The 24,512-nt window shown below is 46.2% G+C and overlaps 1 protein-coding gene across 4 annotated transcripts in view; it reads left to right on the forward strand.

Annotated features, from left to right (window-relative positions):
• The window catches only part of hmcn1 (hemicentin 1), a 223,525-nt gene that overhangs the window by 57,256 nt on the left and 141,757 nt on the right, over nt 1-24,512 (forward strand). For all 4 annotated transcript variants that reach the window (XM_036978737.1, XM_036978740.1, XM_036978739.1 and 1 more), the window contains exons 6-11: nt 2,899-3,005; nt 18,499-18,619; nt 18,947-19,225; nt 19,639-19,783; nt 20,064-20,185; nt 24,055-24,324. In XM_036978737.1, coding sequence (XP_036834632.1) covers nt 2,899-3,005; nt 18,499-18,619; nt 18,947-19,225; nt 19,639-19,783; nt 20,064-20,185; nt 24,055-24,324 — 1,044 coding nt within the window. The remainder of the gene's footprint in view (nt 1-2,898; nt 3,006-18,498; nt 18,620-18,946; nt 19,226-19,638; nt 19,784-20,063; nt 20,186-24,054; nt 24,325-24,512) is intronic.

The following is a 24,512-nucleotide window of genomic DNA, read 5'->3' on the forward strand; positions in this document are numbered from 1 at the left end:
TCAAATACCTTATTATTATCTATCCTGATGTCTAGTCACTTTACCCTGCCTTCATGTACATATCTACCTCAAATACCTTATTATTATCTATCCTGATGCCTAGTCACTTTACCCTGCCTTCATGTACATATCTACCTCAAATACCTTATTATTATCTATCCTGATGTCTAGTCACTCTACCCTGCCTTCATGTACTGTACATATCTACCTCAAATACCTTATTATTATCTATCCTGATGCCTAGTCACTTTACCCTGCCTTCATGTACATATCTACCTCAAATACCTTATTATTATCTATCCTGATGTCTAGTCACTTTACCCTGCCTTCATGTACATATCTACCTCAAATACCTTATTATTATCTATCCTGATGTCTAGTCACTTTACCCTGCCTTCATGTACATATCTACCTCAAATACCTTATTATCTATCCTGATGTCTAGTCACTTTACCCTGCCTTCATGTACATATCTACCTCAAATACCTTATTATTATCTATCCTGATGTCTAGTCACTTTACCCTGCCTTCATGTACATATCTACCTCAAATACCTTATTATTATCTATCCTGATGTCTAGTCACTTTACCCTGCCTTCATGTACATATCTACCTCAAATACCTTATTATTATCTATCCTGATGTCTAGTCACTTTACCCTGCCTTCATGTACATATCTACCTCAAATACCTTATTATTATCTATCCTGATGTCTAGTCACTTTACCCTGCCTTCATGTACATATCTACCTCAAATACCTTATTATTATCTATCCTGATGTCTAGTCACTTTACCCTGCCTTCATGTACATATCTACCTCAAATACCTTATTATTATCTATCCTGATACCTAGTCACTTTACCCTGCCTTCATGTACATATCTACCTCATATACCTTATTATTATCTATCCTGATGCCTAGTCACTTTACCCTGCCTTCATGTACTGTACATATCTACCTCAAATACCTTATTATCTATCCTGATGTCTAGTCACTTTACCCTGCCTTTATGTACATATCTACCTCAAATACCTTATTATTATCTATCCTGATGTCTAGTCACTTTACCCTGCCTTCATGTACATATCTACCTGTAATACCTTATTATTATCTATCCTGATGTCTAGTCACTTTACCCTGCCTTCAAGTACATATCTACCTCAAATACCTTATTATTATCTATCCTGATGCCTAGTCACTTTACCCTGCCTTCATGTACATATCTACCTCAAATACCTTATTATTATCTATCCTGATACCTAGTCACTTTACCCTGCCTTCATGTACATATCTACTTCAAATACCTTATCATTATCTATCCTGATGTCTAGTCACTTTATCCTGCCTTCATGTACATATCTACCTCAAATACCTTATTATTATCTATCCTGATGTCTAGTCACTTTACCCTGCCTTCATGTACATATCTACCTCAAATACCTTATTATTATCTATCCTGATACCTAGTCACTTTACCCTGCCTTCATGTACATATCTACTTCAAATACCTTATCATTATCTATCCTGATGTCTAGTCACTTTACCCTGCCTTCATGTACATATCTACCTCAAATACCTTATTATTATCTATCCTGATGCCTAGTCACTTTACCCTGCCTTCATGTACATATCTACCTCAAATACCTTATTATTATCTATCCTGATGTCTAGTCACTTTACCCTGCCTTCATGTACATATCTACCTCAAATACCTTATTATTATCTATCCTGATGTCTAGTCACTTTACCCTGCCTTCATGTACATATCTACCTCAAATACCTTATTATTATCTATCCTGATGTCTAGTCACTTTACCCTGCCTTCATGTACATATCTACCTCAAATACCTTATTATTATCTATCCTGATGTCTAGTCACTTTACCCTGCCTTCACGTACATATCTACCTCAAATACCTCGTACCCCTGCACAATGATCTGGTACTGGTACTCCCTTCACAATGATCTGGTACTGGTACTCCCTTCACAATGATCTGGTACTGGTACTCCCTGCACAATGATCTGGTACTGGTACTCCCTGCACAATGATCTGGTACTGGTACTCCCTGCACAATGATCTGGTACTGGATCCTCCCTTCACAATGATCTGGTACTGGTACTCCCTTCACAATGATCTGGTACTGGTACTCCCTGCACAATGATCTGGTACTGGTACTCCCTGCACAATGATCTGGTACTGGTATTCCCTGCACAATGATCTGGTACTGGATCCTCCCTTCACAATGATCTGGTACTGGTACTCCCTTCACAATTATCTGGTACTGGTACTCCTTGCACAAGGATCTGGTACTGGTACTCCCTGCACAGTGATCTGGTACTGGTACTCCCTGCACAATGATCTGGTACTGGATCCTCCCTTCACAATGATCTGGTACTGGTACTCCCTTCACAATTATCTGGTACTGGTACTCCTTGCACAAGGATCTGGTACTGGTACTCCCTGCACAGTGATCTGGTACTGGTACTCCCTGCACAATGATCTGGTACTGGTACTCCCTGTACAATGATCTGGTACTGGTACTCCCTGTACAATGATCTGGTACTGGTACTCCCTGTACAATGATCTGGTACTGGTACTCCCTGTACAATGATCTGGTACTGGTACTCCCTGCACAGGATATAGATCCATTTTGTATTTTATTCCTCTTGTGTTACTATTTGTATTTAATTATTATTTCTTAACTCTGCGTTGTTGGGAATGGCTCGTAAGTAAGCATTTCACGTAAAGTTGTATTCGGCGCATGTGATAAATACAATTTGATTTGATTTCAGCTCAATATTAGTTTGATGAGTTAAATTCTATTGTTTTAGCTCTGAGATGATGACGTTTGTTTGGTTTGTTTGGCTGCAAAGAAAATGTAAATGTATTTCCAAACAGGGAAGCTCGTCGGGAAGAGCGATGGTCTGACGGAACTCCTGCACATTCCTAACTCTGCCAGAGTCGTCAACATCAAGGATCCGGAGCCTGGAATGTGGTCCATTAAGGTAAACAATAAATTCCTCATTCCTCACACGGAAATGTTTGTCCAAAATATTTAGGGATTTCCTCTCTCACGCTTAAAGTAAGCTGGAGTAGTTGTAAAAAAATGACTTTTATAGGTCAGCAGTATGGCCTACCGATCAGCACACACCCAGGAGGCTCTACGCTACTTCTGCTGGTCCCTTGAGCAAGACACTTAACCTGAATTACTACAGTAATACATCAAATTGTGCAGATGTAATTGATAAGCCATGCTTCGGTTGAAGCATCTGTCTGCTGACCTACTGTAAGACTGGAATGATAGAGAAGAAGACATTCTTTATTCTTCAGAGTTGGCTCTCCGTAGCGGTCTGATGGTCTGACGGTCTGATGGTCTGATGGTCTGACGGTCTGACTTGTTTTGTGCCATGCCATGTCATGTATTAAGGGCCCCCAGTGTTCAGTTCCTGTGTTCAGTTCCAGTGTTGGGTTCCAGTATTGGGTTTCAGTGTTGGGTTCTAGAATTGGGTTCTAGTGTTGGGTTCCAGTGTTCTGTTCCAGTGTTGGGTTTCAATGTTGGGTTCCAGTGTTCAGTTTCAGTGTTGGGTTTCAGTGTTGGGTTCTAGAATTGGGTTCTAGTGTTGAGTTCTAGAGTTGGGTTCCAGTGTTCTGTTCCAGTGTTGGGTTTCAATGTTGGGTTCCAGTGTTCAGTTTCAGTGTTGGGTTCTAAAATTGGGTTCTAGTGTTGAGTTCTAGAGTTGGGTTCCAGTGTTCTGTTCCAGTGTTGGGTTTCAATGTTGGGTTCCAGTGTTGGGTTCCAGTGTTCAGTTTCAGTGTTCAGTTTCAGTGTTGGTTTCCAGTGTTCAGTTTTTGTGTTGGGTTCCAGGGCCAATGGAACTGTATTTCAGGGCCCTGCCCCCTTGCTGTGAGGTGAGCGCAAACAGAGATGCAAAGCAGGGTGCCCATAATGTCAACGCTGTCAGACAGGAAATGACACATTTTTACCTGAGTGATTTGTTGTCGTATGAGGAGGGGGCGTGAGGGGCGCTGTTTAGTCTCTGAAAGCCCCTGTGGGGCCACTTTCCATGTCCTAGCCACTGTCCTAGCCACTGTCCTACATGTCCTAGTCAATGTCCTACATATCCTAGCCACTGTTCTACATGTCCTAGCCACTGTCCTACATGTCCTAGTCAATGTCCTACATATCCTAGCCACTGTTCTACATGTCCTAGCCACTGTCCTACATGTCCTAGTCAATGTCCTACATATCCTAGCCACTGTTCTACATGTCCTAGTCACTGTCCAAGCCAATGTCCTACATGTCCAAGCCACTGTTCTACATGTCCTAGTCACTGTCCAATCCACTGTCCTATATGTCCAAGCCACTGTTCTACATGTCCTAGCCACTGTCCTACATGTCCTAGCCACTGTCCTAGCCACTGTCCTACATGTCCAAGCCACTGTCCTACATGTCTTAGCCACTGTCCTACATGTCCTAGCCACTGTCCTAGCCACTGTCCTACATGTCCTAGCCACTATCCTAGCCACTGTCCTACATGTCCTAGCCACTATCCTAGCCACTGTCCTACATGTCCTAGCCACTATCCTAGCCACTGTCCTACATGTCCTAGCCACTGTTCTACATGTCCTAGTCACTGTCCTACATGTCCTAGCCACTGTCCTACATGTCCTAGCCACTATCCTAGCCACTGTCCTACATGTCCTAGCCACTATCCTAGCCACTGTCCTACATGTCCTAGCCACTGTCCTACATGTCCTAGCCACTGTCCTAGCCACTGTCCTACATGTCCAAGCCACTGTCCTACATGTCTTAGCCACTGTCCTACATGTCCTAGCCACTGTCCTAGCCACTGTCCTACATGTCCTAGCCACTATCCTAGCCACTGTCCTACATGTCCTAGCCACTATCCTAGCCACTGTGCTACATGTCCTAGTCACTGTTCTACATGTCCTAGCCACTGTCCTACATGTCCTAGCCACTGTTCTACATGTCCAAGCCACTGCTGTGTTCTGTGTACTGTGTTTGTAGCCACTGTCCTTGCCACTGCTGTGTTCTGTGTACTGTGTTTGTAGCCACTGTCCTTGCCACTGCTGTGTTCTGTGTACTGTGTTTGTAGCCACTGTCCTTGCAACTGCTGTGTTCTGTGTACTGTGTTTGTAGCCAGGGATGATTTATGAAAAAGAGGGATGAAAGGAAAGATGGTGTCCTTCCTCCCTGGGTGGACTAGCCTCCTGAGGGGGAGTTTAGTTGGGTGGGGTGAGCTGGTGGTGTACGGTCTGAGCAGCGAGCCGGACAGATTGATGACCAATTTCTCTGTAGATCTGGCTGCTGTAGTTGAGGCTGAAGTCTCAAGAGGTATATGTTTTTGTTCCTCAGAGTTTTGGTTTTTGTCAAGTGTTGTTATTAACTGAGGTTGTCGCAGCAATGGCTCCGGCCGAACCGCCCCGCGTCCTTGCATATCACTCCTCGGGCTCTTTTATGTCATGTCTCTCTGTTTTCTGGCCCCTCCCTCCCCTACTCCCATTAAGCCCCAGTTCACTAGCCACCATGACCTCATACTTCCCTGCTCAGAGCCACACTACTGTTTGTTTACTATACTAGTGTTATTATATGTTCTTGTTCACAGAGTAAGTCTTTAAACCTGATTAGTATGTGTGCAATCTCGTGGAAGGACAAGTCTGACTGTGGTTGACACAGAGGAACCAGTGGACTAGCCTGACTGTGGTTGACTAGAGGTGGAACCAGTGGACTAGCCTGACTGTGGTTGACTAGAGGTGGAACCAGTGGACTAGCCTGACTGAGGTTGACTAGAGGTGGAACCAGTGGACTAGCCTGACTGTGGTTGACACAGATTAACTAGTGGACTAGCCTGACTGTGGTTGGCAAGAGGTGGAACCAGTGGACTAGCCTGACTGTGGTTGACACAGATTAACTAGTGGACTAGCCTGACTGTGGTTGACACAGATGAACTAGTGGACTAGCCTGACTGTGGTTGACACAGAGGAACCAGTGGACTAGCCTGACTGTGTTTGACACAGAGGAACCAGTGGACTAGCCTGACTGTGGTTGACACAGAGGAACCAGTGGACTAGCCTGACTGTGTTTGACACAGTGGAACCAGTGGACTAGCCTGACTGTGGATGACACAGAGGAACTAGTGGACTAGTCTGACTGTGGTTGACTAGAAGTTGAGCCAGTGGACTAGTTGGACTGTGGTTGACTAGAGGTTGAATAAGTGAACTAGTCTAACTGTGTTATGGTTGACTAGAGGTTGAACCAGTGGACTGGTCTGACTGTGTTATGGTTAACTAGAGGTTGAACCAGTGGACTAGTCTGACTGTGGTTGACTAGAGGTTGAACCAGTGGACTAGTCTGATTGTGGTTGACACAGAGTTTGTACCAGTGGACTAGTCTGACTGTGTTATGGTTAACTAGAGGTTGAACCAGTGGACAAGTCTGACTGTGGTTGACTAGAGGTTGAACCAGTGGACTAGTCTGATTGTGGTTGACTAGAGGTTGAATAAGTGAATTAGTCTAACTGTGTTATGGTTGACTAGAGGTTGAACCAGTGGACTAGTCTGATTGTGGTTGACTAGAGGTTGAACCAGCGGACTAGTCTGATTGCGGTTGACACAGAGTTTGTACCAGTGGACTAGTCTGACTGTGTTATGGTTGACTAGAGGTTGAACCAGTGGACTAGGCTGACAGTATTGTGGTTGACTAGAGGTTGTACCAGTGGACTAGTCTGACTGTATTGTGGTTGACTAGAGGTTGAACCAGTGGACTAGCCTGACTGTGGTTGACTAGAGGTGGAACCAGTGGACTAGCCTGACTGAGGTTGACTAGAGGTGGAACCAGTGGACTAGCCTGACTGTGGTTGACACAGATTAACTAGTGGACTAGCCTGACTGTGGTTGGCAAGAGGTGGAACCAGTGGACTAGCCTGACTGTGGTTGACACAGATTAACTAGTGGACTAGCCTGACTGTGGTTGACACAGATGAACTAGTGGACTAGCCTGACTGTGGTTGACACAGAGGAACCAGTGGACTAGCCTGACTGTGTTTGACACAGAGGAACCAGTGGACTAGCCTGACTGTGGTTGACACAGAGGAACCAGTGGACTAGCCTGACTGTGTTTGACACAGTGGAACCAGTGGACTAGCCTGACTGTGGTTGACACAGAGGAACTAGTGGACTAGTCTGACTGTGGTTGACTAGAAGTTGAGCCAGTGGACTAGTTGGACTGTGGTTGACTAGAGGTTGAATAAGTGAACTAGTCTAACTGTGTTATGGTTGACTAGAGGTTGAACCAGTGGACTGGTCTGACTGTGTTATGGTTAACTAGAGGTTGAACCAGTGGACTAGTCTGACTGTGGTTGACTAGAGGTTGAACCAGTGGACTAGTCTGATTGTGGTTGACACAGAGTTTGTACCAGTGGACTAGTCTGACTGTGTTATGGTTAACTAGAGGTTGAACCAGTGGACAAGTCTGACTGTGGTTGACTAGAGGTTGAACCAGTGGACTAGTCTGATTGTGGTTGACTAGAGGTTGAATAAGTGAATTAGTCTAACTGTGTTATGGTTGACTAGAGGTTGAACCAGTGGACTAGTCTGATTGTGGTTGACTAGAGGTTGAACCAGCGGACTAGTCTGATTGCGGTTGACACAGAGTTTGTACCAGTGGACTAGTCTGACTGTGTTATGGTTGACTAGAGGTTGAACCAGTGGACTAGGCTGACAGTATTGTGGTTGACTAGAGGTTGTACCAGTGGACTAGTCTGACTGTATTGTGGTTGACTAGAGGTTGAACCAGTGGACTAGTCTGACTGTGGTTGACTGGATATTGAACCAGTGGACTAGTCTGACTGTATTGTGGTTGACTAGAGGTTGAACCAGTGGACTAGTCTGACTGTGGTTGACTAGAGGTTGAACCAGTGGACAAGTCTGACTGTGGTTGACTAGAAGTTGAACCAGTGGACTAGTTTGATTGTGGTTGACTAGAGGTTGAATAAGTGAACTAGTCTGACTGTATTGTGGTTGACTAGAAGTTGAACCAGTGGACTAGTCTGACTGTGTTGTGGTTGACTAGAAGTTGAACCAGTGGACTAGTCTGACTGTATTGTGGTTGACTAGAGGTTGAACCAGCGGACTAGTCTGACTGCATTGTGGTTGACTAGAGGTTGAACCAGTAGACTAGTCTGACTGTATTGTGGTTGACTAGAAGTTTAACCAGTGGACTAGTCTGACTGTGTTGTGGTTGACTCACTAGAGGTGGATGTATCTCTAGGGGTATCTGTTCCGTTCTCTGACCGGCTGTGTCTTCCAGAGGTTAATATCATGCTGAGCTGTCTCACTTAACCCTTACAGACAGAGCAGGGAAATGGCTGTGTTTAGCCTCTCCATACCTAGGGGTGTTGGCTGTACTCAATGTTACGGCTAGGCTTTTGTTTTGGGATTTGTCTGTGTGATGACTGTGTTTCACCATGTTTTGATGGTGAAAAATGCTGTTTTACAACATTCTGTAACTGTTCTGACTGCGGTAAGTCTATTTTAAACTAAGTATGTAATAAACTGAGCTTTAGATTGGGTTTAGTATGGCTGCTCTAAGGTGAAAAGTTCTGATTTGTCTTCTTCCTCCACAGTCTAAACACAACCCCACAAGACATTACCCCTGACCGCGCTTTGACCATTCAGACATTCCCAGTGCCTCAAGAGTAGGGCTGTGACAGTAATGAAAGTTTGGATTACCAAAAAACAGCGGTTACGTTTATAATCGTTCGATTAGAAAAAATAATATATATGCCCACACCACTCTGTTGTTGTGGTACGTCCACACCATTCTGTAGTTGTGTTATGCCCACACCATTTTGTTGTTGGTGTACGCCCACACCATTCTGTTGTTGTGGTACGCCCACACCATTCTGTAGTTGTGTTATGCCCACACCATTCTGTTGTTGTGGTACGCCCACACCATTCTGTTGTTGTGGTACGCCCACACCCCACACCATTCTGTTGTTGTGTTACGCCCACACCATTCTGTTGTTGTGGTACGCCCACACCATTCTGTTGTTGTGGTACGCCCACACCATTCTGTTGTTGTGTTACGCCCACACCATTCTGTTGTTGTGGTACGTCCACACCATTCTGTAGTTGTGTTATGCCCACACCATTTTGTTGTTGGTGTACGCCCACACCATTCTGTTGTTGTGGTACGCCCACACCATTCTGTAGTTGTGTTATGCCCACACCATTCTGTTGTTGTGGTACGCCCACACCATTCTGTTGTTGTGGTACGCCCACACCCCACACCATTCTGTTGTTGTGTTACGCCCACACCATTCTGTTGTTGTGGTACGCCCACACCATTCTGTTGTTGGGGTACGTCCACACCATTCTGTTGTTGTGGTACGCCCACACCATTCTGTTGTTGTGGTACGCCTACACCGTTCTGTTGTTGGGGTACGCCCACACCATTCTGTTGTTGTGGTACGTCCACACCATTCTGTTGTTGTGGTACGCCCACACCATTCTGTTGTTCTGTTACGCCCACACCATTCTGTTGTTGGGGTACGCCCACACCATTCTGTTGTTGGGGTACGTCCACACCATTCTGTTGTTATGGTACGCCCACACCATTCTGTTGTTGTGGTACGCCCACACCATTCTGTAGTTGTGTTATGCCCACACCATTCTGTTGTTGTGGTACGCCCACACCATTCTGTTGTTGTGGTACGCCCACACCATTCTGTTGTTGTGGTACGCCCACACCATTCTGTTGTTGTGGTACGCCCACACCCCACACCATTCTGTTGTTGTGGTACGCCCACACCATTCTGTTGTTGTGGTACGCCCACACCATTCTGTTGTTGTGGTACGCCCACACCATTCTGTTGTTGTGGTACGCCCACACCATTCTGTTGTTGTGGTACGCCCACACCATTCTGTTGTTGTGGTACGCCCACACCATTCTGTTGTTGTGGTACGCCCACACCATTCTGTTGTTGTGGTACGCCCACACCATTCTGTTGTTGTGGTACGCCCACACCATTCTGTTGTTGTGGTACGCCCACACCAATCTGTTGTTGTGGTACGCCCACACCATTCTGTTGTTGGGGTACGCCCACACCATTCTGTTGTTGTGGTACGCCCACACCATTCTGTTGTTGTGGTACGCCTACACCATTCTGTTGTTGTGGTACGCCCACACCATTCTGTTGTTGTGGTACGCCCACACCATTCTGTTGTTGTGGTACGCCCACACCATTCTGTTGTTGTGGTACGCCCACACCATTCTGTTGTTGTGGTACGCCCACACCATTCTGTTGTTGTGGTACGCCCACACCATTCTGTTGTTGTGGTACGCCCACACCATTCTGTTGTTGTGTTACGCCCACACCATTCTGTTGTTGTGGTACGCCCACACCATTCTGTTGTTGTGGTAAGCCCACACCATTCTGTTGTTGTGGTACGCCCACACCATTCTGTTGTTGTGTTACGCCCACACCATTCTGTTGTTGTGGTACGCCCACACCATTCTGTTGTTGTGGTACGCCCACACCATTCTGTTGTTGGGGTACGCCCACACCATTCTGTTGTTGTGGTACGCCCACACCATTCTGTTGTTGTGGTACGCCCACACCATTCTGTTGTTGTGGTACGCCCACACCATTCTGTTGTTGTGGTACGCCCACACCATTCTGTTGTTGTGGTACGCCCACACCATTCTGTTGTTGTGGTACGCCCACACCATTCTGTTGTTGTGGTACGCCCACACCATTCTGTTGTTGTGGTACGCCCACACCATTCTGTTGTTGTGGTACGCCCACACAATTCTGTTGTTGGGGTACGCCCACACCATTCTGTTGTTGTGGTATGCCCACACCATTCTGTTTTTGTGGTACGCCCACAACATTCTGTTGTTGTGGTACGCCCACACCGTTCTGTTGTTGTGGTACGCCCACACCGTTCTGTTGTTGTGGTACGCCCACACCGTTCTGTTGTTGTGGTACGCCCACACCATTATGTTGTTGTGGTACGCCCACATCATTCTGTTGTTGTGGTACGTCCACACCATTCTGTTGTTGTGGTACGCCCACACCATTCTGTTGTTGTGGTACGCCCACACCATTCTGTTGTTGTGTTACGCCCACACCATTCTGTTGTTGTGGTACGCCCACACCATTCTGTTGTTGTGGTACGTCCACACCATTCTGTTGTTGGGGTACATCCACACCATTCTGTTGTTGTGTTACGCCCACACCGTTCTGTTGTTGGGGTACATCCACACCATTCTGTTGTTGTGGTACGCCCACACCATTCTGTTGTTGGGGTACATCCACACCATTCTGTTGTTGTGGTACGTCCACACCATTCTGTTGTTTTGTTACGCCCACACCATTCTGTTGTTGTGGTACGCCCACACCATTCTGTTGTTGTGGTACGCCCACACCATTCTGTTGTTGTGTTACGCCCACACCATTCTGTTGTTGTGGTACGCCCACACCATTCTGTTGTTGTGGTACGTCCACACCATTCTTTTGTCGTGGTACGCCCACACCATTCTGTTGTTGTGGTACGCCCACACCCTTCCAACACAGAAAAGCAGCTTTTTAACATAAGGAATTACCATGTTTTGGAAGGAAAACTTTTTCATTCATATTGTTATTCATTATTGTAGTCACATTTAATAGAAATCATCTGGAAACATTGGACACTTTAGTTGCTAGATGGTTCCCCCTCCCCCACACACAGAGTTCCCCTGAAAGAATGTGAACCTTTTCCGCACTGCACACATACTAAAACAGTGTTTCCCAGGCCATCCAATGGGTTTAGGTAAATAGTTTTGAGGGGATTTCTATGCTTGTGCCATGCTGTGTGGTTCAGTCATGGTAATGGACCATGACACCTGGGCATAGATTGTGTGTGAAAGAGTTTGATCCTTTTTAATCTGTCTTTAATTGGTTGCTGGTTCATATCACCCCCCCCCCTCCATCATAACCTGTCCCCCTCCATCACAACCTGTCCCTCTCCATCACAACCTGTCCCTCTCCATCATAACCTGTCCCTCTCCATCACAACCTGTCCCTCTCCATCACAACCTGTCCCTCTCCATCACAACCTGTCCCCCGCCATCACAACCTGCCCTCGCCCCCCCCTGTTTCTCCTTGGATATCCAGGCACTCACTTAGATATTTGTTCCAGGAGAGTGTGTGTGTGTGTGTGTGTGTGTGTGTGTGCTTTCCTCTCCCAGGGATACACCAGGTTGGTCTCCTTAGCAATGAGCACGTCTTGGCTTCATACTGCGTGGTGTTTTATGGCCCATGATAATAGTTCAGGAAGGTTGTAACTTGAAAAGTATGCGAACAACCCAGAGGGAAAGCTGCAGTGGCAGCCTGCCTGTCCCGTTCCATCCCTCTGTGCTCTGGAGACCTGGAGACCGGTCCTCCTGGAGCTCAGAGAACACATTGATTTGTAAAAGAAGCAGGGGACAGCAGCAAGACTGTATCTTTAAGTGACTCCGGGACGGGACTTCTCTTGCCAAAGAAGACAAAGAGGAGGAAAAAAAGAGAATGAAGAATGTTTTTCCGTTTGACGCCGGATCAGTGTTTCAAGATGTCCCTCTGAGAGTACTGGGGATGTTTTCAGATCAGAGTTGGATTCATAGCTGATGAGAGTCTGTGTCTGGTGCTGCTGACCAACTGAAGGTGTGAAGATCAGCCTCCAAACAAGCCAGTGGAAGGCACTTAAAAAACACATAATTAACCTGAGTCCTTTGTCTTTCTCTCTGGTGGACCCACCCTGACACTGGTTGCTAACAGGATAGTTATTACAGTATTCACCTTAATTCAGGCAATCCAAGGGGCAACCCTTAATAAGGACCCCTGGGGATATATTAGTTGAGTGTAGCACTGTCAGGGTCTCACTGCATCCCAAATGGAGCCAGGGCTCTGGTCTAAAGTACTGCACTATAAAGACAATAGGGTCAAATCTGATAAATATGTCTATGTGACCAATCAACAATTTGATTTGATGTGGGACTTAGCCCGGCACTGCCATGGCTTCCCCTCCCAAGGATGTGTCCATTCCAGGGGCAATCTGTCCTGCTGGGGTAGGAGTAGTCTGTCCTGCTGGGGTAGGGGCAGTCTGTCCTGCTGGGGTAGGAGTAGTCTGTCCTGCTGGGGTAGGGGCAGTCTGTCCTGCTGGGGTAGGAGTAGTCTGTCCTGCTGGGGTAGGGGCAGTCTGTCCTGCTGGGGTAGGGGCAGTCTGTCCTGCTGGGGTAGGGGCAATCAGTCCTGCTGTGGCAGGAGCAGTCTGTCCTGCTGAGGAAGGGGCAATCAGTTCTGCTGTGGTAGGAGCAGTCTGTCCTGATGGGGTAGGGGCAATCTGTCCTGATGGGGTAGGGGCAATCTGTCCTGCTGGGGTAGGGGCAATCTATCCGTCTGGGGTAGGGGCAATCTGTCCTGATGGGGTAGGGGCAATCTGTCTTGCTTGGGTAGGGGCAATCTGTCCTGCTGGGTTAGGGGCAATCTGTCCTGCTGGGGTAGGGGCAGTCTGTCCTGATGGGGTAGGGGCAATCTGTCCTGCTGGGGTAGGGGCAATCTGTCCTGCTGGGGTAGGGGCAATCTGTCCTGCTGGGATAGGGGTAATCTGTCCTGCTGGAGTAGGGACAATCTGTCCTGCTGGGCAGGGGCAATCCGTCCTGCTGGGGTAGGGGCAATCTGTCCTGCTGGGGTAGGGACAATCTGTCCTGCTGGGGTAGGGACAATCTGTCCTGCTGGGGTAGGGGCAATCTGGCCTGCTGGGGTAGGTACAATCTGTCCTGCTGGGGTAGGGGCAATCTGTCCTGCTGGGGTAGGGGCAGTGTGTCCTGTCCTACTGGGGTAGGGGCAGTCTGTCCTGATGGGGTACGGGCAATCTGTCCTGCTGGGGTAGGGGCAATCTGTCCTGCTGGGGTAGGGGTAATCTGTCCTGCTGGAGTAGGGACAATCTGTCCTGCTGGGCAGGGGCAATCTGTCCTGCTGGGGTAGGGGCAATCTGTCCTGCTGGGGTAGGGACAATCTGTCCTGCTGGGGTAGGGGCAATCTGGCCTGCTGGGGTAGGGACAATCTGTCCTGCTGTGGTAGGGGCAATCTGTCCTGCTGGGGTAGGGGCAGTGTGTCCTGTCCTGCTGGGGAAAGGGTAATCTGTCCTGCTGGGGTAGGGGCAGTCTGTCCTGATGGGGTATGGACAATCTGTCCTGCTGGGGTAGGGACAATCTGTCCTGCTGGGGTAGGGGCAATATGTCCTGCTGGGGTAGGGGCAGTCTATCCTACTGGGGTAGGGGCAGGGGCTGTGTGTGATGGGGAAGGGGCTGTGTGTGATGAGGCAGGGTTAGGGACTGTGTGTGATGGGGAAGGGGCTGTGTGTGATGGGGTAGGGGTTGTGTGTGATGAGGCAGGGTTAGGGACTGTGTGTGATGGGGTAGGGGCTGTGTGATGAGGTAGGATTTGTGTGTGATGGGGTAGGGGCTGTGTGTGATTGGGTAGGGGCTGTGTGTGATGGGGTAGGGGCTGTGTGTGATGGGGTAGGGGCTGTGTGTGATTGGTTGGGGCTGTGTGTGATGGGGTAGGGGCTGTGTGTGATGGGGTTGGGGTTGGGGCTGTGTGTGATGGGGTTGGGTTTGTGTGTGATGGGGTAGGGGCTGTGTGTGATGGGATAGGGGCTGTGTGTGATTGGGTAGGGGTTGGGGCTGTGTGTGATGGGGTTTGGGTTGTAGCTGTGTGTGATGGGTGTGATGAGGAAGGGGCTGATTTCATATACAGTGGGGCAAAAAAGTATTTAGTCAGCCACTAATTGTGCAAGGCCTGTAATTTTCATCATAGGTACACTTCAACTATGACAGACAAAATGAGAAAAAAAATCCAGAAAATCACATTGTAAATTTTTTTATTAATTTATTTGCAAATTATGGTGGAAAATAAGTATTTGGTCAATAACAAAAGTTTATCTCAATACTTTGTTATATACCCTTTGTTGGCAATGACAGAGGTCAAACGTTTTCTGTAAGTCTTCACAAGGTTTTCACACACTGTTGCTGGTATTTTGACCCATTCCTCCATGCAGATCTCCTCTAGAGCAGTGATGTTTTGGGGCTGTTGCTGGGCAACACGGACTTTCAACTCCCTCCAAAGATTTTCTATGGGGTTGAGATCTGGAGACTGTCTAGGCCACTCCAGGACCTTGAAATGCTTCTTACAAAGCCACTCCTTCTTCCCGGGCGGTGTGTTTGGGATCATTGTCATGCTGAAAGACCCATCCACGTTTCATCTTCAATGCCCTTGCTGATGGAAGGAGGTTTTCACTCAAAATCTCACGATACATGGCCCCATTCATTCTTTCCTTTACACGGATCAGTCGTCCTGGTCCCTTTGCAGAAAAACAGCCCCAAAGCATGATGTTTCCACCCCCATGCTTCACAGTAGGTATGGTGTTCTTTGGATGCAACTCAGCATTCTTTGTCCTCCAAACACGATGAGTTGAGTTTTTACCAAAACGTTCTATTTTGGTTTCATCTGACCATATGACATTCTCCCAATCTTCTTCTGGATCATCCAAATGCTCCTACAAATGCTTCTAAATCCTACAATGGGATTTTCTGGAAAGGGTATATATATAACAAAGTATTGAGATAAACTTTTGTTTTGACCAAATACTTATTTTCCACCATAATTTGCAAATAAATTCATAAAAAATTTTACAATGTGATTTTCTGGATTTTTTTTCTCATTTTGTCTGTCATAGTTGAAGTGTACCTATGATGAAAATTACAGGCCTCTCTCATCTTTTTAAGTGGGAGAACTTGCACAATTGGTGGCTGACTAAATACTTTTTTGCCCCACTGTAGGCTCTATTATCTCCGTTGTAACAGGTCTTTTTAAGAGTAATTCGTTTTCTTAATGGTTAGACAGTATATCAGTATATCTCTTTCTATAAGAGTTGTCATTGTTACTGATACTGACTAGACGACAGTGAACTCTTTTGATTGTAAAGGTGAGGATTTTCCCTGTTTCACCAACCTTTATTTCAATGTAATGACTAAGTGTTTATTTGAGGCCTGCTTCAAAGAGCTGCAGTATAATGACGAGCCCATAACGCCAGCTCATCTTCTCCCTGATTATAGTACTCATGTTTGTCAAATTAAAGCACCACTGACTGACTGACTGACAGACAAACTGAAAGATCAAGTTGTTGGGGAATTGTAGATGTTGCTATAAATCATCATAGGCATTTTTCAATGTCAGGGCTTGACAGATTGATACTCTTTCTCCCACTTCAGTCACTGTAAATGTCTTGTTTATACAAGTGGAAATGGCTGCCATACTTCCCTCCGTAGTCATAGTTCGCTCCAAGATCAACTTGGGGAACTCTGCTTTACACAAATTGGCTGAAAATACAAAGTATTATTATTTTGATCCTCAGATGTTGCCCAAAGTACACAGTCTTGTTGGAAAATGGTGTTCAATTTGATGTAAATGCTTTGGCTTCTCTTGAATTGGAGACATGATCATACTCATTCTGGCACAGCCATCTTGGATCCACCATACCGGCACAGCCATCTTGGATCAACCATACCGGCACAGCCATCTTGGATCAACCATACCGGCACAGCCATCTTTGATCCACCATACCGGCACAGCCATCTTGGATCCACCATACCGGCACAGCCATCTTGGATCAACCATACCGGCACAGCCATCTTGGATCCACCATACCGGCACAGCCATCTTGGATCCACCATACCTGCACAGCCATCTTGGATCCACCATACCTGCACAGCCATCTTGGATCCACCATACCGGCACAGCCATCTTGGATCAACCATACCGGCACAGCCATCTTGGATCCACCATACCGGCACAGCCATCTTGGATCCACCATACCGGCACAGCCATCTTGGATCCACCATACCGGCACAGCCATCTTGGATCCACCATACCGGCACAGCCATCTTGGATCAACCATACCGGCACAGCCATCTTGGATCCACCATATAGGCACAGCCATCTTGGATCCACCATACCTGCACAGCCATCTTGGATCCATCATACCTGCACAGCCATCTTGGATCCACCATACCGGCACAGCCATCTTGGATCCACCATACCGGCACAGCCATCTTGGATCAACCATACCGGCACAGCCATCTTGGATCCACCATACCGGCACAGCCATCTTGGATCCACCATACCGGCACAGCCATCTTGGATCCACCATACCGGCACAGCCATCTTGGATCCACCATACCGGCACAGCCATTCTAAGCTTATCACATTGTTATGTTTTAACTTTAGAAACGGTCATAAAATATTTGAATAACTGTGGTGATGGCTTCAGCAGACCAAGTTTAGAGGCATCATCATGAAACCCTGCTCCTAACCAGTGTTTAGTGACACCATCATGAAACCCTGCTCCTAACCAGTGTTTAGTGACATCATCATGACACCCTGCTCCTAACCAGTGTTTAGTGACATCATCATGAAACCCTGCTCCTAACCAGTGTTTAGTGACATCATCATGAAACCCTTCTCCTAACCAGTGTTTAGTGACATCATCATGAAACCCTTCTCCTAACCTTTATCAACTCTATTGTGATGGATTCTAAACTTGTGTTGTATGACACAAACCACTGTATACAGTAGGTTTAGGATACAGATGCAGACATTGTCATTGTGTGTGATCCCACATCCCAAACAACACTCCAATACAGTGGTATTCAAACTCTTTAAGCGGGGACCTATCTTTTTTGCCAGAATTTCAGGGGACACAATTCTTTCCCATAATAATCTATTGCGACCACACTACAAATCTAATGACACAACCTTAAAATCTGTACATTTAGATTTTAACATAAAAAAATAACCTTCAATTCATTGATTTTCATCTCTTATCAAATAATATTTTTCAAATACGTTTGTATATTGTCCCATACAATAATCTGTACTCTTAATATTTTGCCCCCCCCCCAAAAAAATACATATATATATATATATATATATATATGCTTATATATACTTGTTCTGCAACAAGTCAGTTAACTCACTGGTCCTAGGCCGTCATTGAAAATAGGAATTTGTTCTTAACTGACTTGCCTAGTTAAATAAAAAAAAATTGCCATTGGAACACAGGAGTGATGTTTGCTGATAATAGGCCTCTGTACACCTATGTAGATATTCCATTAGATATTCCATTCCAGCTACAATAGTCATTTACAACATTAACAATGTCTGCACTGTATTTCTGATCAATTTAATGTTATTTTAATGGACAAATGATTTTCTTTCAAAAACAATGACATTTCTAAGTTTTATTTAGTTATTTATTTATTTTTATGTGACCTTTGAACGGTATGGTGTATATAGAGATTTTAGCGACCCCACTGCAGTACCCCACTGCTCTAATAGAATCTAATCTGACCTAAGATGATTCTAACCTTTGACCTATTTCCCTACTCTCTAGACGTCTAGCGAGGGCAGACACTCAGTCCGGATCTCAGGAGTCAGCACCATCGACTTCCGGGCCGGATTTTCCAGGAAGCCCACTCTGGACTTCAAGATGACCTCCAGCCGGCCAGTTCAAGGTCAGTAAGGTCACGTGACCCACATTGTACCATCACACACCTGCTCCGTTAGTTTGACTGGAAATGGTGGGATGTTACCTTTTGGAAAAATAGCTATCTTTTGTGAGCTTTACCTTAGCTTAATTTCATGTTTAAGTTTCAAGGATATTTGGTATTAGTTTTTTCAAATTATTTGGAGATTTATGAATCTGACAAATTTGACACTATTCTTATCATCCTCTTATTGTCGTCTCCTAACCTCCCCCTGTCTCCCCCTTTCTCCCCCATCCCCCTCTCTCCCTCCCTACCTCCCTCCCTCTATCCTAACCTCCCTCCCTCCCTCTCCAGGTATCGCCACTTACATCCTGCTGAACACCACAGGGCTGTCCCATCCGGCGCGAGCGGATAGGCTGGAGCTTGTATCAATCACAGGCGGTGTGATTAAGACTCTCCCAGTGCGGTACTATCCCAACACTGGGACGGGAAGTCCCCTGACAGGAACCATCTGGAACATCACAGAGTTTGTCCCGCCGAAAGAGGCCTTCTTCCTGCGGGTCACAGGTTATGACAAGGACGGCTTCCTGTTCCAGAGGGTCTCCAGTGTGTCCTTCTCCAGTATTGTTCCTGGTCAGTTACCTGGATTAACAGTGGTTTTGTCAGTGGCAAAGGGCTCTGGTCAAGTAGTACACTATATAAGGAATTTGCGAGGCAGCCAGTGACCCCCCCCCACCCCCCAGTGACTCCTCCCCACAGATATTTCAGTGTTTTCTTAGTGATTATTTTTAACGAAGAAAATAAAATATTTAATACAATTACAAATACAAATTGATACAAATGAAGAGTTCCATCCATGAATACAAAGTTCGATAGCGATTGAGCAATTATCCACTAAACAAGTGGTTTAAGATAAATTCAATTGTATATTTCCCACTGGATAGTTTTAGACTAGGGTTCCCAATGTTAGTACATGTTCTGGATGTTAACAATAACAATGTCTGTCCGTTCTTGCCCTACCCTGTCCCACCCCTAACCCCTGCCAGATGCACCTAAGGTTGTGATGCCCCCCACCACCCCGGGGTACTACCTGCAGAGAGGGACCATCTCCTGCCAGGTAGACAGCCTCCTCCCCTTCACCCTGCGCTTCACCAGGGAGGGGGAAAGCCTGGGTGTCGATCAGCTCTTCAGGTAATATAGGACAGTATTTGGGAGGAAGGGGAGGGGAGAGGAGAGGGAGACGAAGGAGGGGAGGGGAGAAGGAGAGGGAGGATAAATGGAAGCATGTGAAATGAATGGCGTTTCCAATACAGTCTGAAGGCATTCAATAAGCATCATATTATTAGCTAGATAGTGGGCTCCTAGTTTTACACACATCATCCAAACTCTAATATCTCCCTGTTCTAGATCTTAAATCACATCATGGCACAGTACAGTATGTGAATGTTTTGTGTCTCTGTCCCTTTGGCAGGGAGTCAGCCAATGCATTGTGGGAGCTGGCCCAGGTGACTCTGACGGATGAGGGCTTCTACGAGTGCATCGCCATCAGCAACGCTGGGACAGGACACGCCCGAACCTTCCTGGATGTCTCAGGTAGGACCACCCCCTGACCCCTGACCGCTCTGTCATCTCTATGGCAACACAGGCCAAGTCAGTGCACGTCAAGTAGAAAGGTCTGGGAACCAAAAACGACATACCTGACAACCTCTTACTCTCAGAACTACATATCTGACTCCCTCTTACTATCAGAACTACATATCTGACTCCATCTTACTCTCAGAACTACATATCTGACTCCTTCTTACTCTCAGAACTACATATCTGACTCCATCTTACTCTCAGAACTACATATCTGACTCCATCTTACTCTCAGAACTACATATCTGACTCCATCATACTCTCAGAACTACATATCTGACTCCATCATACTCGCAGAACTACATATCTGACTCCATCTTACTCTCAGAACTACATATCTGACTCCATCATACTCTCAGAACCAGAACTTTCACTGGAGTCATGTTCCCGCCACATGATGTTTGGAGTGTTGATTCGACTGGATAAAAAATTAATAAATAAATGTCCCCCCCACTTCTAAAACCAAAGTTACGCCCCTACTCCATCTTACTCTCAGGTCCCCAGGGTATAGGACACTTGAGTATTAACCAATTAGCCTTGGTATGTTTAGATACCGCCCACCTACAGAAGTGAGTCTATACATTACAATACATTACATGTGGAAACATTAAGTAGTGGTATATAATGGAACCCACAATAAGTATTTTGCTCAGTTGGGGGTTGTATGATTACCCTACACAAACACTCATTCAAACACACACACACACACACACACACACACACACACACACACACACACACACACACACACACACACACACACACACACACACACACACACACACACACACACACACACACACACACACACACACACACACACAGCAGTGGGGATGGATTCCTGAAGTGAAATGTAGCGGTAAGTGAAGCAGGTTTACTTCATGCTCATTGGGACAGAGCCGGTGATGATGTACGGCTACAAACCAAGCCCCAGGGGACGTGGGTTTGGCTTTTATAGGGCTCAGGGTTAGTGTGTGTTCATCCTGTACCCTGTGGGCCCTGGTCAAAACTAGTGCACTATATAGGGCCCTGGTCAAAACTAGTGCACTACATAGGGAATAGGGTGCCATTTGGGACTCAGCATGGGGGAGAACCTTGCTCTCAGTCTGACCTCTGTCTATGCCTCATAGGCCTCTGGCCATGGGCCATGGTTATGCATGATATGTAAGATAATGTAGCGCAGAGTTATGGGCCATGGTTATGCATGATATGTAAGATAATGTAGCATAGAGTTATGGGCCATGGTTATGCATGATATGTAAGATAATGTTGCACAGCGTTATTGGTCATGCATGATATGTAAGATAATGTAGCACAGCATTATGGGTCATGGTTATGCATGATATGTAAGATAATGTAGCACAGCATTATGGGTCATGGTTATGCATGATATGTCTCATGTAGGTAATGTTGCATAGCTTTATGGACCATAGTTTCAAACCATTTTATATTTACTATGTCTTACATCAGAAGGCAACGTTTACCATTATTATAACTAAGAACTAGAAACATTGCCTGGGGACCTTTCTCTCACTCTCTCTCTCTCTCTGGCGACGAACATGTAGCGAGGGCCAGCCGACTAGAGCATACAGGTCGCAGTGGTGGGTGGTATAAGGTGCTTTAGTAACAAAACCGATGGCACTGTGATAAACTGCATCCAGTTTGCTGAGTAGAGTATTGGAAGCTATTTTGTAGATGACATCGCCGAAGTCGAGGATCGGTAGGATAGTCAGTTTTACTAGGGTAAGTTTGGCGGCGTGAGTGAAGGAGGCTTTGTTGCGAAATAGAAAGCCGACTCTAGATTTGATTTTGGATTGGAGATGTTTGAAATGAGTCTGGAAGGAGAGTTTGCAGTCTAGCCAGACACCTAAGTACTTATAGATGTCCACATATTCTAGGTCGGAACCATCCAGGGTGGTGATGCTAGTCGGGCGTGTGGGTGCAGGCATCGAACGGTTGAAAAGCATGCATTTGGTTTTACTAGCATTTAAGAGCAGGTGGAGGCCACAGAAGGAGTGTTGTATGGCATTGAAGCTCGTTTGGAGGTTAGATAGCACAGTGTCCAAGAAAGGGCCAGAAGTATACAGAATGGTGTCGTCTGCGTAGAGGTGGATCAGGGAATCGCCCGCAGCAAGAGCAACATCATTGATATATACAGAGAAAAGAGTCGGCCCGAGAATTGAACCCTGTGGTACCCCCATAGAGACTGCCAGAGGACCGGACAACATGCCCTTTGATTTCTTATGATTTGGTGGGCCAATTCGTTGATATATATGTTGAACAGGGTGGCGCTCGAGCTCCCCTCCCTCCCTCCCTCCCTCCCTCCCTCCCTCCCTCCCTCCCTCCCTCCCTCCCTCCCTCCCTCCCTCCCACTGCTCTGGCTTGGTTTTGTCCCAGAGCCAGTGATGTTATAAACAGGGTGACCATTTCACCCGTATTTAATTTCACCCGTGGAACACAGGTCAGAGCTCCTTCCCCTCTTTCCTCCTCCCCTCCTCCCCTCCTCCCCTTCCCCCTGTTTTTCCATGCATATTTTTGGTAAACCTCTTAGAGATGATTGACGACAGGCCCTATGAAGCTGAGCAGTACAGGGGTAAAGGTTGTGTGCGGCTCAATGTTTTTGGAGAATCTCTCTCTTTCTATCTGTCTCCCTCCCCTCTCTCTGTCTCTCTTTCTGTCTATCTCGCTCCCTTCTCTCTATCTCCCTCCCTTCTCTCTGTCTCTCTTTCTGTCTATCTCCACTCTCTCTGTCTCTCGCTCCCTGTCTACCCCCATCCGTCTCTCTGTCTCACTCTCACTCTCTGTCTCTCTGTCTCTCTGTCTCTCTCTCTATCTCTCTCTGTCTCTCTCAATTCAATTCAATTCAATTCAATTCAATTCAATTCAATTCAAGGGCTTTATTGGCATGGGAAACATGTGTTAACATTGCCAAAGCAAGTGAGGTAGATAATATATAAAGTGAATATATAAAGTGAAAAACAATAAAAATTAACAGTAAACATTACACATACAGAAGTTTCAAAACAATAAAGACATTGCAAATGTCATATTATATATATACAGTGTTTTAACAATGTACAAATGGTTAAAGGACACAATATAAAATAAATAAGCATAAATATGGGTTGTATTTACAATGGTGTTTGATCTTCACTGGTTGCCCTTTTCTCGTGGCAACAAATCTTGCTGCTGTGATGGCACACTGTGGAATTTCACCCAGTAGATATGGGAGTTTTTCAAAATTGGATTTGTTTTCGAATTCTTTGTGGATCTGTGTAATCTGAGGGAAATATGTCTCTCTAATATGGTCATACATTGGGCAGGAGGTTAGGAAGTGCAACTCAGTTTCCACCTCATTTTGTGGGCAGTGAGCACATAGCCTGTCTTCTCTTGAGAGCCATGTCTGCCTACGGTGGCCTTTCTCAATAGCAAGGCTATGCTCACTCAGTCTGTACATAGTCAAAGCTTTCCTTAATTTGGGGTCAGTCACAGTGGTCAGGTATTCTGCCACTGTGTACTCTCTGTGTAGGGCCAAATAGCATTCTAGTTTGCTCTGTTTTTTTGTTAATTCTTTCCAATGTGTCAAGTAATTATCTTTTTGTTTTCTCATGATTTGGTTGGGTTTAATTGTGCTGTTGTCCTGGGGCTCTGTAGGGTGTGTTTGTGAACAGAGCCCCAGGACCAGCTTGCTTAGGGGACTCTTCTCCAGGTTCATCTCTCTGTAGGTGATGGCTTTGTTATGGAAGGTTTGGGAATCGCTTCCTTTTAGGTGGTTATAGAATTTAACGGCTCTTTTCTGGATTTCTGGATCTCTCTCTCGACAGAGCCCCCTCCAGCAATCACAGTGGGCGGTAATGTGACAGCGACTCCAGGTTCCAGTGCTGTTCTGACCTGCCATGTGACCAGTACGGTCCAGTTCAACCTGACCTGGCACAGAGGGGGTGTGGACGCCCGGCTAGACCCCCGCCGGCGCCCCCTGGCCAACCTCTCACTGGACATAAACTCCATTGGCCCCGACGACGCCGGCTGGTACGAGTGTGTCGCCACCAACGAGGGAGGAGTTTCAATCGAACGCATCTACCTCATCGTGCAAGGTGTGTGTGTATTTCTCTCTGTGTGTGTGTAAGCCTGCAAATGTTTTTGTCCGTGTGTTTGTGTATGCATGTGTACATTTATGTGTGTATGTGTGTCTCACTCCTCTTCACACTGTGTTAGCTGGACTGGAGTATGTCTGCGGGTTCAGATTTACACCCCTTGGGAATGGGGCTCTGGGCAACACAAC

The sequence above is a fragment of the Oncorhynchus mykiss genome, chromosome 5 (genome assembly GCF_013265735.2).
Source record: "Oncorhynchus mykiss isolate Arlee chromosome 5, USDA_OmykA_1.1, whole genome shotgun sequence".
Lineage (NCBI taxonomy): Eukaryota > Metazoa > Chordata > Actinopteri > Salmoniformes > Salmonidae > Oncorhynchus > Oncorhynchus mykiss.